This window comes from Pteropus medius, unplaced genomic scaffold (genome assembly GCF_902729225.1).
Source record: "Pteropus medius unplaced genomic scaffold, Ma_sr-lr_union100, whole genome shotgun sequence".
NCBI classification, from domain to species: Eukaryota; Metazoa; Chordata; class Mammalia; order Chiroptera; family Pteropodidae; genus Pteropus; species Pteropus medius.
The window spans coordinates 1,700,419-1,713,551 of NW_024354875.1; the positions used below are offsets into that span (position 1 = coordinate 1,700,419).

General features: G+C 52.4%; 1 protein-coding gene across 1 annotated transcript; it reads right to left on the reverse strand.

The window, feature by feature from the left end:
• Nucleotides 1-3,358: 3,358 nt before the first annotated feature.
• SPATA3 (spermatogenesis associated 3) lies at nucleotides 3,359-9,435 on the reverse strand. Its single transcript, XM_039855802.1, has 4 exons — nucleotides 9,259-9,435; nucleotides 9,053-9,185; nucleotides 5,536-5,710; nucleotides 3,359-3,464 (listed from the first exon to the last, which is right to left on the reverse strand). Exons 1-4 carry the CDS (start codon nucleotides 9,433-9,435, stop codon nucleotides 3,359-3,361), a joined length of 591 nt encoding a protein of 196 aa, XP_039711736.1.
• Between the last annotated feature and the right edge of the window lie 3,698 nt (nucleotides 9,436-13,133).

The window sequence follows — 13,133 nt, forward strand, 5'->3', positions numbered from 1 at the left end:
TTTGTTCTATTTTGGTGACAAGAGAGATCCTTGATGGAAACTGGATCTGTAAGAAAAATAAGGATAGAGCCATTAGATTACACAACACTCCGTGAGCCCAGAATTCTTGTGGCTTTCCAGTTTTACGACCTCATGGGTGAGGGTTAAGCAGCTAAGATCTTCCTGTGGAAAAATTAATTATTTAGAATTCAAATTTTTCCGCTCTCATGTACACTTTCCCTTTCGTCCAAACACAGCTATAAGAGACTTTGTTTTTTTCCCTTGAGGCTGTAATGCGCTTATGCCAAGTGCCTGGGATTCTCTTGGCTCAGTCAGTGTTGGCACTTTCTCTGCCCTCGGGGTCCTCAGCAGCTGAGATGGAACCTCACTCCCTAAAAGCTAGGCTGTGGTGGTGAGTTTTACTCCATTCATTCATGTCCAAAAGGAGAGGGGAAGTAGCCCCTTACTTCTAGCTGATGTGATGTTGAGAGAGAGAGGCTCATTATGCTTTTGGAAAGAAAATTCTAGAAATATCTTTTCCTAGGGGATAGGCTTTGACACTGTCATCAGATGGTTCATCACTCTCTGGATTGAGAAGGACACCAAATTGCCCGTTTTCCTTCTGGAGGGTTCTAAGAGCTGAGCTTACGAAACTCAAGATGACTCGGTGTACCCCCACGATGCACCCGCTACCCCACGCACAACCTCAGCGTGGCTTTCAGTGACTAAAGCACATCTCCAGCCTCTAGGCCAACAGGTCTGTGCATGGAGGTTCATCCTGCACTGGCTACTATGTCACCTTCTGGAACACACTTGCCTCTTGTAGTGGGTGCTGCTGGCTGCTTCCCCCCAATCCACTCTCACTTTTTTCCTGGCAGGGGGCCCCATCTGGTTTGGCTGCCTCCTTCCTTTACCCAGCCTTGTCGTGGAGGGAAGTGACTTGAGCCTCAGTCCCAAGAGTAGAGTGTGGGGGACAGATCTATCTATATTGGTCTGATCCAGCCATGATAATTCAACGCCCTATGTTATTAAATTTGCTAAAGAATGAACACGAGACCCAATTCAGGGGCTTTCACCCCAATGAGAGACCAAATATGCAGGGGAGGGGGCTCCTGGGAAGAGTTTCTTAACTCAAGAAGAGATACAAGGAAGAGGTGTCTCTGGCTTCCTTCTGGCCGTCAGGGTATAAGGATGTGATTCCGGAAGCTCCTCCAGCGGCTGCCCGTGAGAGGGACTAGCCTGCCCTCTGCTGGGGGTGTAGCGCTGGAAGCTGGACAAGTCCCTCCCTAGGCCTCTGATGTCAGTGTCAAGTCGAACCAGCCCTGACGCTTCCCAACTGTTCTATTGTTATGTGCGATAACCTCCTAATCGCCACTTTGAATTAGGTTTTCTGAAATTTGCAGCAACTCATAATCCATTTCTCAAATCAAGTCTTAAAATGCCTGGTGGCATTTGGAAACCTACCAATTCACAAGTTCTGGACCTTGCCTCCGGCCCCGGAGACAGTGGCTGTTGAAGGGGAATCTGATCCAGCCTGTCTGCCTCCAGAACCCACGCTCACACCAGTGGGCCCTGCTGTAAGGAGTCTCCAGGACACAATGCTCCAGCTCGGGTGCAGTGTCCATGTCGCAAGTCAGCACCATCCACCCAGCCCCTGTGACCGGGCCTGCACCTCTGCACATCCCCTCATGGAACCCCCACAGCCTTCACCCTTGGAGGTAGTTATTATTACCCCCCTTTAGAGATGACACTGGCTCTCCCAGAAGTTAAATTACACACCCCTAACACTCAGCTACCGGGCAGCAGAGTCTAGACTGGAACCTGGACGCTGATTCCAAAGTCAACGTCTTCCCCATCACCACCAGGACGCTAACGGTAACGAGACTGGCCGGCTGGCCAGCTCCATTCCCTAAGCAACTTATCTCAGCCTCTCAACAATCTCAAGAGGAAGGTACTATGATTTTTCCTATGTACAGATGAGGAAACCGAGGCTCTCAACTGCCGTGGCATTTCGTGAAGCTTTGACTCTTCCACGAATGTCCCTTGATCAGGCAGCAGAGCCCTGAGCTCTCCCTGGGCTATAGTTTCTAGGCTGGGCTTTGAAGTACTTTGAGCATCTGCTCCCACCAAGCACCCTACTCCTGTGGCCATTCCCTGGTCACTCCTGTGGCTGATGGAGGTCTGGGGATGGGTTGAAAGGGGCCATTAACCTCTCACCACCCCCCATCATCACTTATCAGGCATTCGCTGTGGGTGGACTTGACAATGGGACAATCGTGGGTGTTCTCGGTGTCCGCCCAGATCCCCCTTTCTGGGCTGGGGCTTCCACTGTCCAGCTCCAATTGTGAATGTTGATTACTAAAGACTTAGAGCTGCCCACTTCCCCCAAGGACGTGTCCTCGGCCAAATGGGACCACAAGACATCCACTCCCTACTCCCACCCCTGCTGTCAATGCCTGAATGACGGAGTAGCAGGAAAAGCCAACCCTCTCGTCTCAAGGTGAGACCAGCTCTCTGGTATAATTCATGCTGCAGAGCTCCTGTGGGGTCAGGCTGAGGCTGGACTTGAGCTGAGACCCTGTCCTGGCTCTGCCCCCTCCCCACCCTCTCTCACCTCCTTCTTTCCCCTTTTTCTCAATAAATCCCAGTCTCAGCTCTGCTTCTGGGGAGCCCAGCCTGAGACGGAGGAGGATTGAAGAGGCCGTGTGAGGCCTGCCCTCTGCCTCAAGGATCCTGCAACTTGGTTGTGGAAACAGGCCACATTCGTACAAAAAAGTCACCCACAATACCGGACGGACTAGGCTGGAGAAAACAGGCATTAAAACGATGGGAGAAATCACCAGAGGAGCAGTGGGGGAGAAAGGCTTCCTGGAAGAAACACGACTAGGCCACAAAGGGTAGGTAGGACTTGAAATGTTGGGAAAGGGGAAAAGCTTTGTGGGCGGGAGGAAAGTCTGTTGGAAAGGCCCTGTGATGGGTAGGAAGCTCTGCTCCCACCTCTCCCATCTCCTCCTGTCTGGTATTCATGGCTAGAGGAACTATCTCAGGTCAATGGGGGGGTTTGGGGAACTCCGTTCTGACAATCCCGATGGGTCTAGCATGGTCCAAGGGCATCATCAAGGCTGCTCCAGAGAGCCGCACCAGCCTCCGAGGCCAGGAAGGACTCACTCAGTTCTCAAGCTTTTGCTGAGAGGCTTAGGTGGCTTGGGCCACTTGTAGAGACCTCCCCGCTTTGGAGAAGGGACAGACATCCCAGCGACCCTGTGCTGTAGGGCTGACGAGTCAGTGGACCTGAGGACGACTTCTGCGAAGGGCAGAGGGCATGAAGGGAGTCCACATACCTGCCGGACCGTGAGCCTGGGGGTTTGTTCACAAGGACTCAATGGTGTAATAAGCAGCTCCCAGGGCCCCCAGAGCCACTGCTACAGTCCCGAGAGCTCGGAGCACGCGCATTTCGATTACCGGTGTGTTTTCTCGCAGGTCTTCTGTAAATCAAAGCAGAAAGCCAGCAGGTTGGGGGAAGTTGGGCTTTAGTGCCTATCTACAGAAAAGCAGAAATGGTGGGGTCCCCTCAGGGATTTAGGGAAACCCATCTCCCCCATACTGACTCTTCTCTCGAAGGGACACAGCTCCCCCACCTCTTTTATTAAAACCCCACTGCAAGACCCCCAGGATCTGAAGATGGGCTGGCCTGGAACGCCGGCACCCCTGGACACCCAGGGAGCAGGTCACAAAGGCAGCGAAGGCCGTTCCGTGCCAGGTGCTGTGCTAAACGCCTCACACCCAAAGTTTCCTCAAGCCTCACAACGACCCTGTGAGGGAGGTTCTCTCATGCGCCTCCGTTCGGGGGGTCAAGAATCCGAGGGAACACATATTACACCCACCACCAAGGCAAGGAAAATATATGGTTATGATAAAATGAAAATATATGATGTTGGATATGCGATATCTATTTTGACGAAAATCCTATTAAAGTAGGGATTCTTATTTCGTGTGAATGTGCATTTTACATTCGCATGAGCCCACATTTCACTCCACTGAGAAAATGGAAAGATTATGGAAGCAGGTGCTCAAATCTGAACAGAATTAAGACTCTGTGTCTCCCCCGGGGCCAGGCTGGACCCCGCCCCTCCCCCTCCCCTTTCTCATTCTCAGCCTTGCTTTTGCCTCTTCCTCTGCCTGGAATGCTCTCCCTGTAAAATAAGCCACGGAGGCTCCTCAGGTCCTTCTGGACTCAGATAGGAGTGGCATGACAGTCTTCCTGGACCCCCGTTTAGGAGCGAGCACCCCCTTTCCTACGGCTCTTTGAACATGTCCTGTAGGACATGGATCACCTCCGGCTTGCATCTGGGCTTCTAAATGCACATGTCTCAGCTTACCACGCAGACTGTGCAGTTTTTAAGGGTCAAGTTCCCTGTTCCGGTTTCCGCCATAGTGTCTCGTAGCCTATGCAGAGTAGGTTTTTCTACTGGTTTGAAAGTGACACGAATCTATGGCACAACTTGGCACGAGATGGACAGAAATGCTAAGTGTGTGGGAGGACAGTTGCTAATGGGGAGTGGCGGGCAGGCCCCTCCTGGATGGGACTTACGAGGTCGTAGAGTGTTTTCTAGCTCTGGGCATGTTCTCTCAACACGCCTGGGTATCTGTTTGTTTCTCTACACATGTCTGAGAGATAGCGCTTTTCAAGGATGGACAGGGAGGGGATCTGGTGGGGAGAGGCTGGGACAGAGCAGGTTGAAGATGGAGGATGGGGGTCTCTGCTCCTGGGTTGGGAGTTTGAGAGTCCCAAGTGGAAAGCCTCTTCCGTGGACATGTGTGACACCCTGAGTACAGGTGGGGCTGTTTTGGGCCCAGAGGTGGGGGTGGGCAGAGGTCCCTCTGCCAGCCCTTGCACCACTGGAAAAGTGGGGTAACAGCTTCAGTTCGGTGACAGAGGTCTTCCCATGTAAAAGTGGCAGCCCAGATTTCACCCAGTGGTTTCATGGAAGAGGAAGCAGATTCTTTGGATGGGGGCAATGTTCCCTGTGGGGGCTGCTAGAATAGCCTGAGACCCTCAGAAGGGGTGGAGGTCGGGCTGTCGCCAAGAGGGCCTGTGAGTTACAATCAGTATTTGTCACTACATTCCGGGGAAATTCACATGCAGATAGGAACTCAAGCTCCCAGCTATGGTATGGGCCAGTGGCCACCTAGCCAAACAGACCATTTAATCACAAAGCTTCTGAGTGACGTGGAATTTATGAACGGCCGTGAGGGCGTGTGCTCCGAGGAAGGGGGGTACCTAAGGGGAAAAGAAAAGTGGCCCCCCTGAAGAAGAAATTTCCGGTTAAGGAAGAAAATCAGCACCTCTTCGTGAAGACGGGTCCCCGGTAGGGCGTGTCAGGTCGGAAAGGGCTGGTGGCCAACCCCAAGACATGGCCGCCCAGAGGGAGGGCCTTTGCTTTTGGCCTCGGACTCCCAAGGGAGAGTCCGCACGACTGCTAATACGGTCTGGTCAGGACAAAGCCCGGCCATGGGAACCGAGCGCCCCGAGGGTCCAGCCCCACGAGCCAGAACCTGTAGAAGGTGAGGAGGTTTGGGAATCCTCTCCCGGGCATGGTCGGCCAGGCCCGAGGCAGAAGGACATCGAAGATGCGGCTGTGGCACAGGCCCAGACGACGCCAGCAAGCAGAGCTGCCGGGGCAAGTGGAGCAGGAGCAGAAGGGGTGCGGGCTTGCCCGAGTCAGAGGCCCTGGGAGGACAGAAAAGGAGAGAGATGAGGGACACGGCTGCCTCCAGGAGGCTGGGGTGGGGTGGGGAGGGCGGCGGGGGAGCCTGGAAGACACAGGAGAGAAACTAACTGTGCGAAACTGGTTGTTTTATAGACTGGTGCTACCTGGGAATCATCAACATAATAACGACGTAAGAGCTTACGCCTGCAGAGTGCGCCATACTTCATATCATTATCCATCCCACGTCATAGAACAATCCCGTGAAGTGCTATGTTGCTATTCTCATATTTACAGATAAGAAAACTGAGGCTCAAAGAATGTAAGGATGTGCCCTCATAGCGAGTAGACGGAAGAAGCGGGCCTCAATCCGGGATTTCTAACTCTCAGTATGGTGCTCTCTGCAGACTTCATAGGACGTGGTGGCAGCAGTCGACGGCCCACCCCGAGAGAGGTGGCACTGATTCCCGCACCTGGAGCTGCCACGCTTCCTTTTCGTGCAGTTCACTGACTCATCCGGAAGACAGCGGCTGCTCCAGTTTATAGTCCTTGCAAGACTTCCCCAGACCTATCTCCATTTCCGTTCTCCTGAGTTGTGGATCCCAGCGGGACGTGGAGGCGGCACCCTCTGCTGTTGTACAAGAGGACTTCTGGAGGCAGAATTCCCTCTTCATGAGGCTGCTTCCATCCGGGCTTCTTCATGGAGCTACAGATTCGTCCAACCAAAGCTCCACGAAGCCAGCGATCACCCTCGGCAGACTCGGGACACTACCTGCTGAGACCTGCCCACGATGGGTGCTTTTCCTGAACTGGGGAAGGAAGAGATTCTAAAGGCAAGACTTATTTCTTTTCTTTTTCTAGTTAATTAAAAAAAAAAAAAATGAACATATCATTTCCACATCATAAAATTCACCCCTTTATCATGCTCAGTAGTTTTTAGTATATTCACAAAGATGTGCGACCATCATCACTATCTGATTCCAGAATATTTCCGTTTCCTCCAAAAGAGACTCGGTACTCATTAGCAGTCACTGCCTGTTCCCTGCTCCCTGCAGTTCCTGGCAATAGATTGGCCTATTCTGGACATTTTGCAAACAGAATCGTATCATACCTGGGCTTTTTTGGGACTGGCTTCTTTCGCTTAGCCCAATGTTTTTGAGCTTCGTCCATGTCATAGCAGGTATCAGCACATCATCTGTTTTCATCGCCAAATCATATGTCGTATGTCATCGCACGGATGTACGGCTGTTATTTATCCATTCGTCAGTCGATGGACGTGGAGTTGTCTCCACTTTTTGGCCATAGTGAGTAATGCTGCTGTGAACGTTTGTGTACACGTTTTCGTGTGGACGTATGTTTTTGAATTCTCTTGGGTATATGCCCAGGAGTGGAGCTGCTGGGTCCTCTGGTCACTCTTGTGCATCCCTTTGAGGAACTGCCACACTTTTCTGCCCCAGCGACATTGTTTTGCATTCTCTCCGGCAGTGCGTGAAGGTTCCGATTTCTCCACAGCCTCACCAACACTTGTTACTGTCCGTCTTTTGATCATAGTCATTCTAGTGGAAGACTCGTATTTTCTAGAGCGACAATATTTTCTGCACACTAACTATTTGGATTTTAGAAAGCGGGAGCCTTTATTTAAAGGCTCTCATCCCTTATCTCCAACATTCCCTCCCACTCTGGCTCAAAGAGAGAAAATTCCTTTGGAAGAAGAAGAGTAGGTGTCCATCATAAGCACTGACGAGCCCCCGCCATTTCCTGCTTTGCCTCCTTACTAAGCAGAACTCTTTCGGGGTGCGTCACGTGCATTCACGAAATAGTTTTGCATCCCACAGATATCTGTTCTGAAGGCCATAGTCCAGGTATGTTTAGCTCAGTAGTCGATGATCATAATCCACACAATATACAGTATAACACCTGAAACCATTTCCATATGTTAAGAACAGATTGATTCCCAGTCACCGAAATATCGCGTCATAGCAATCCCTTAGATATAGTGTTTCACTCACACCTCTCATTCAGGTTCACACCATCCCAGAGGGATACTCTGTGGCCTGGGGAGTGTGGTCTGCTCAGGGCCACACAGCCACGGGCACTGGCTCATGGCAGATCCAGGAGAAGCTCAGAGAAGGATGTTCTTCCTCCAGGGGAGACCGCCAGACCTCTTGGGATTGGAAGGTCAGGGCTGCAGTTACGAGCGAGGATTCTGGAGTGAGTTAGACTGAGGTTCCCCGCTCAGTGCTACCAGCGCCTGCTTGAGAGAGAACTGTTTGATCTCTTTGGGCTTCAGTTTCCCCATCTATAGAACGAAGATGATGATACTAATATGTTCTTTACGGCATTGTTAAGTGAGAAAATTAGCATAGACGGCTGACCCGAATGCTGGGTATGCAGTAAATGTTGGTGATGAGAGTTAGCTATCGCCATTATTAGTAGTGATAGTGTTAACCAGCTCACCTGAATCCCGCTTGAATTTCCTCTACACAATCCAATGCTCATTCAGACTCTGGTTACCCAAGAAGATAGGGGACCACTTTTCCTGGACAGCCATTCCATTGTCAGACAGAACTAATTGTTGGAGGTTTTTTTTTTTAATGAAAAGATTAAAAATCTGCCTGTCTATAGGATCTCCTCCCATAGGTAAGGTTGCCAGATTTAGCACACAAAAATACAGGGCACCCATGAAATATTTGGGACACACTTACACTAAAAAACTTAAAAATGATTTGTCATTTATCTGAAATTCAAATTTAACTGGGTGTCCTTTATTTTATCTGGCAAGCCCGGGCCCTTAGACAGCTGAGGACAACATGGAACACGCCTACTCACATTTTCCACCTGACAGATTTCCTCCAATTCCTTTAACCAAATCTCATACACCAAACGGCTCTTGCCTCCCCCTCCTCCTCTCATGCCACGTCCACCCGGACTTTCTTCTTTGGACTAGACAACAGGTCTCTTTGACGGCACACAGGCAAAGCCTGATGAGGCCAGAGTAAAGCAGTATGACCACCTCCCTTGTCCTAAACCATATAATTCTATTAACGCATCCTCGGTTTTAATTTTTGTGCAGCCATGTGGCGCTTCTGATCCCTAATGAGCTAGTATGACCACTGAGCCACATTAAGTGTTAATGTATATGTGCGACTGCCCTTTTCAGTGAGACTCAGCATGGCGAGGCATTATAAAACCCGGGAATCCTGGTCTCTTGGATAAAGACAAAGCCCGAACCCTCACACTCCACAAGCACAGTTCCAGAATACACATCAACCATGCATCGCTACTCAGTAAGTACCGGCTTCCAGGGTAACCCTGGGACTCCAGCAGCAGAGAGTCTAGAACTGTTGAGCTTAAAGCCTGCCCACCTGTTTTCTTCGCTCCGGGGGACGATTTTGTGCCAGGCTTCTGACACAGCAGGCCCCGAGCTGACTGGCTGCTTTCTGGACCTGGGAGAGCCTGGGACTCAGGCTGCTGTGAGGTGGATCCGGAGCTGGGCTGCTGAGAGGTGGATGCAGAGGTGGTCTGCTGATGGGCGGGTGCAGAGCTGGGCTGCTTGAGGGGCAGGTGCTGCTGTGGGAGTGGATCCGGACGTGATCTGCTGAGGGGCAGGTGCAGAGCTGGGCTGCTGTGGGGTGGATACGGAAGGGATCTGCTGTGGGGCGGATGCGGAGGTGGATTCAGAGCTACCATGCTGCGAGTTGGAGCCACGGCGTCTGGCGTCTGGCTTCTTCCTTTTGCCCTTCTTCATGGTGGGCCCTCCCGACCTAAACGTGGAACTACATGGAGCTGCCTAACGTCCTGGCTCCCTCCTGGAGGGGCCGTCTGCCCCTATCCTGGGGAAGGCTCTGGTCTCCGGCTGCTCCCAGACCCCACAAAGAAAAGTCATCCACACCCCTCCTGTGAGGTCACAAAAGCCAGGTGGCTCCTATGGCAGTGCTCTAGGGACAGTCTTCTCTGCTGACACCAGCCTGCTGTCCTCTCTCCTCTCCAGCTACTGGGATGGGCAGAGGGTAGCTGCTGGACCCCTCATGGGCCTGGGTTAAGCCTGGCCCTGGGGCCTGTGACAACCTGGAACCCCACGATTTTGCGACTGGAATGTCTCCTTCAGGCACTTGGCTGGTGTGTTCCTGGGTTCCTGTGTGCTATCAGTTTGCTCTAAGACACCCTGGCTGTGATGCTCAGCTCTGTCACCGGTTTCCACATACCAAAAACTCCCCAACCCCCCAAAACTACTTCGCCATGCATTCTGTGAGTCATAGGTAACTTTACTGAAGATCCGGGGATCCATAGAAAGCCCACAGCCCCCTGCCATCTTGGCTGCCTCCCCCAGATTATCTGACACAGAGCAGCTCCCCGTCTCCCAAAGCCTGTCCTCCCCGAATGTGGGAAGAGGCTGGGGGAGGGGTCTCCAACTTCGATAAGAACCCTTGCCTTTGGCAAAAGAATTTCCCCCAAAACATAACAGCTGTTTGGAAAACCACTCTTTCTCAAACTCATCTCGCTAGCCGCGCTAGACGACTTCTCCAACCCCAACTCGTCAGGCCAGTTAGGGGATGATGAATCTTTCTCGAAATTAACAATGTAATTTTTCCTTTTAGGATGGGAGAGAAAAAAAGCTTTTTTAAAAGACAGCCTTAATCTTCAGGTGTTGACTACAACATAAAATGTGTCCACTTTAGAAGACTCTACTTAGTTTAATACAGCACAAAGTGGGTGAGTATCTTACTGTTAACCCCTCTGTCTGGGGGGGTGACACTCCTGCCCCAGGATCAGATTTAGGGCACACTTGGCTAGGAAGAATGACTACACGAGGCCAGGCCCGATGTGAACTACGAAATGACAGGAAATACCTTAGGGATTCTAGAGCCCGAAAAGACCTTGCTGATTCTCTTTGCAGAGGAGAAACTGAGCTTCAAAGGTAAATCACCTTTCCAAAGCCACACAGCTGGCTGGCAGCATGAATGGGCTCGATGCCTGTTCAAGGCTCCCGCTTTTCATGACTCTGGAAAGCGGTAGGGAGTCAGATACTTATGCCATAGGCCCTAAAGTCAATGAATTAAAACCTCTCGAGTGAGAAGATGAAGGGAAAAAAAGGCACGAAGGACTAGAAGTGGAAGGAAGCTCATATCTAGAAAGCTAGATCGATAAAGCTGGATCGAACTCAGTTGCGCCAAAGCATGAGGAGGTTCAGAGGGGCGGGTGAGGCTACTGGAAGGTGGTAACTCCCTGAAGTCAAGAGCGACGATTCCTGTGGGGCACTTACTTTAGAATCAGACACTGGGACCCAGGCAGGAACCTGGTCAGGCTTAGCAGGCGGGTCAACATCTCCTAAGGCGCTTATCTCTGCAAAATTAGATTTGCAGGCACCAATGGGCTTTTGACGGAAGGCTTCAACCTGGTTTAAATCAGGCTTTCTCAACCTCAGCTCTAATGACATTTTAAGTCTGATAACTCTGTGCTGTCCTGTGCCTCGCAGGAAGGTTAGCAGCATCCCTGGCCTCTGTCCACGAGGTGCCAGTAGCAACTACCACTTCTTTCAAATTGCGTCGACCTAAATATCCACAGACAGCCCACGGTCCCAGGCTTATTGACCACCTTAAAGCTATCCATGTCTAGCTCTAGCCAACCATGAGCAGCAGAGGTCTGGCGAACATGCCTCACTTTCCTGCATTTGTAGAAGCCCTTCCCCCTCCATCAAGCCCCTCTCCCGTCATCATGATCCATTTCACGTGGACCCATAGCCTCATAAAGCCTTTCTTTGAATCCCCGACTAGAAGACGTCTCTCCCTCTCTGGGCCCAGATCACATTCTGCATGGCGTTAGAGTGACTTCTCCCAGACATGGAGATGTGAAGGGCCGAAGTCCAGAGAAAGGGCTCGACGCAAGCTGCTTGAAGGTGAGGGTACGAGGACAGAGAAAGCCGGACGCTGTTGAAGGAAGGGTCGGCTTGGGTGATGCGACACAGAGACTGCATCGCTAAGGAGTTGCTTTCAAGGATGGACTGGAGTGTTCTGGCCTTGGCTGAGGATAACCGATGGAACGGTCCATAGCCAAGGGGCTTTCCTAACCAGGCATGGCAGCTATGGAAAAATCTCACGGACTCTTTAGGAGAGCAAGAGTAATGAGCCTAAGATACTGACTGACCAGAAGGTCCCCGGTGGTCTGGCCCTCTGGATGGGTCCTGGACACCCTGAACAAGCATGTCAACATTTATCCATCTTAGAGCTGGATGGTACCTCAGACACCAACTGGCTGTTGGCCTTACCAGTCATGAAGGCAACTAGTCCACAGAGGGGACAACTTGTTGTGGTCACCAGCGGGAGGGTGGCAGAGTCTGGAGTAACTGGGGCTTTGGACTCTCCCTAACCCCAGCACTTCCTTCATCCCCACCACTGCCCGGGAGTGGGGGGGGAGGCGGGGGGTGATTCTACAGACAGAAGGCACTTGGTGCTCATTTAAGAGCCCACTGGCTTGGACCCTTAGACCCAGAGACTAAGTCCCTGGGGCCACAGGCCGATTCCTGGGTAGGAACGGCCTCCTGGGCTGTGCATGAGAATTCTGCAGCCAGCCAGCTACTCTGAAGCAGAACCTTCCCGAGAGGGCTGTTGTGAGGATTAGATGTGAAAAAAACCGTTAGAACAGTGCCTGGCTCACAATCGGCGTGCTTTTATTATTATTATGGTTCCCCTGGAGGGGGAGACTGAAGAACCAAGCTTGGACGCGGAGAGGAGAGGGTGGGCCCTGGGCCTGCGAAGTCCCAAATTTGTACCTTACAAAAGCCTGATTCTGAGGAGTGAGCAAGGGGACAAGGGGTTGAGTGAGTGGGTGGGAAGGGTAATTTTACAAATTAAGTTAATTCGAACACTTTTGACCTGAGATTGACCCAGTGAGCAGACCCGGGGCGAGAAATCTAGTTCATCTTCACCCCAAACGATGTAAGTGGAGGCGCTAGGCGAGGGACCGTGACATCAGGGACTTGTCTACTACTGGGACCAGCGGAGTCAGCGCACAGGCCTCCCTCCGTATTTAAAGTTTCCCACGGGGTGGGGGCGATGCCCGGGGCCGCTGGCGCTCCCACCCCTCGCCTTCGGGCTCCTCACCATCCGTCTGAGTCCCTTGATCCACTACGGGGACACAGCCCCGTGCCGCGACCTTGTGCGCTTGGCCGGCGGTGGGCTGGAAGTCCAGGATGCCCTCCGGGCGACAGGGGCTGAACACGGCGGTGTGCACCTCCACGGCGGGGCGGTGCGCCGCGAAGACGCTGCAGAGCAGGGTCTCCATGCGGCGGCGCGCCTCGGCCTCCTCGTCGCGCAGCGGCTGCACTACGATCCCGACGAGCGCCGCGGGCGGGCGGCGGTGCCGCGCGTGCACCTGCTGCAGGAGCAGCTGCAGCCGCGGCAGCTGCGAGCGCAGCGCGGACGCGCGGCACAGCACCAGCAGCAGCCG

Coding starts and splice junctions, on each gene's coding strand:
- SPATA3 (XM_039855802.1), bottom strand. CDS start 9,435: ATGAAGAAGGGCAAAAGGAAGAAGCCAGACGCCAGACGCCGTGGCTCC. Junction 9,186..9,258: donor CGTCCGGATCCACTCCCACA/GCAGCACCTGCC, acceptor TCCACCTCTCAG/CAGCCCAGCTCCGGATCCAC. Junction 5,711..9,052: donor CCCCGGAGCGAAGAAAACAG/GTGGGCAGGCTT, acceptor CTGTCCTCCCAG/GGCCTCTGACTCGGGCAAGC.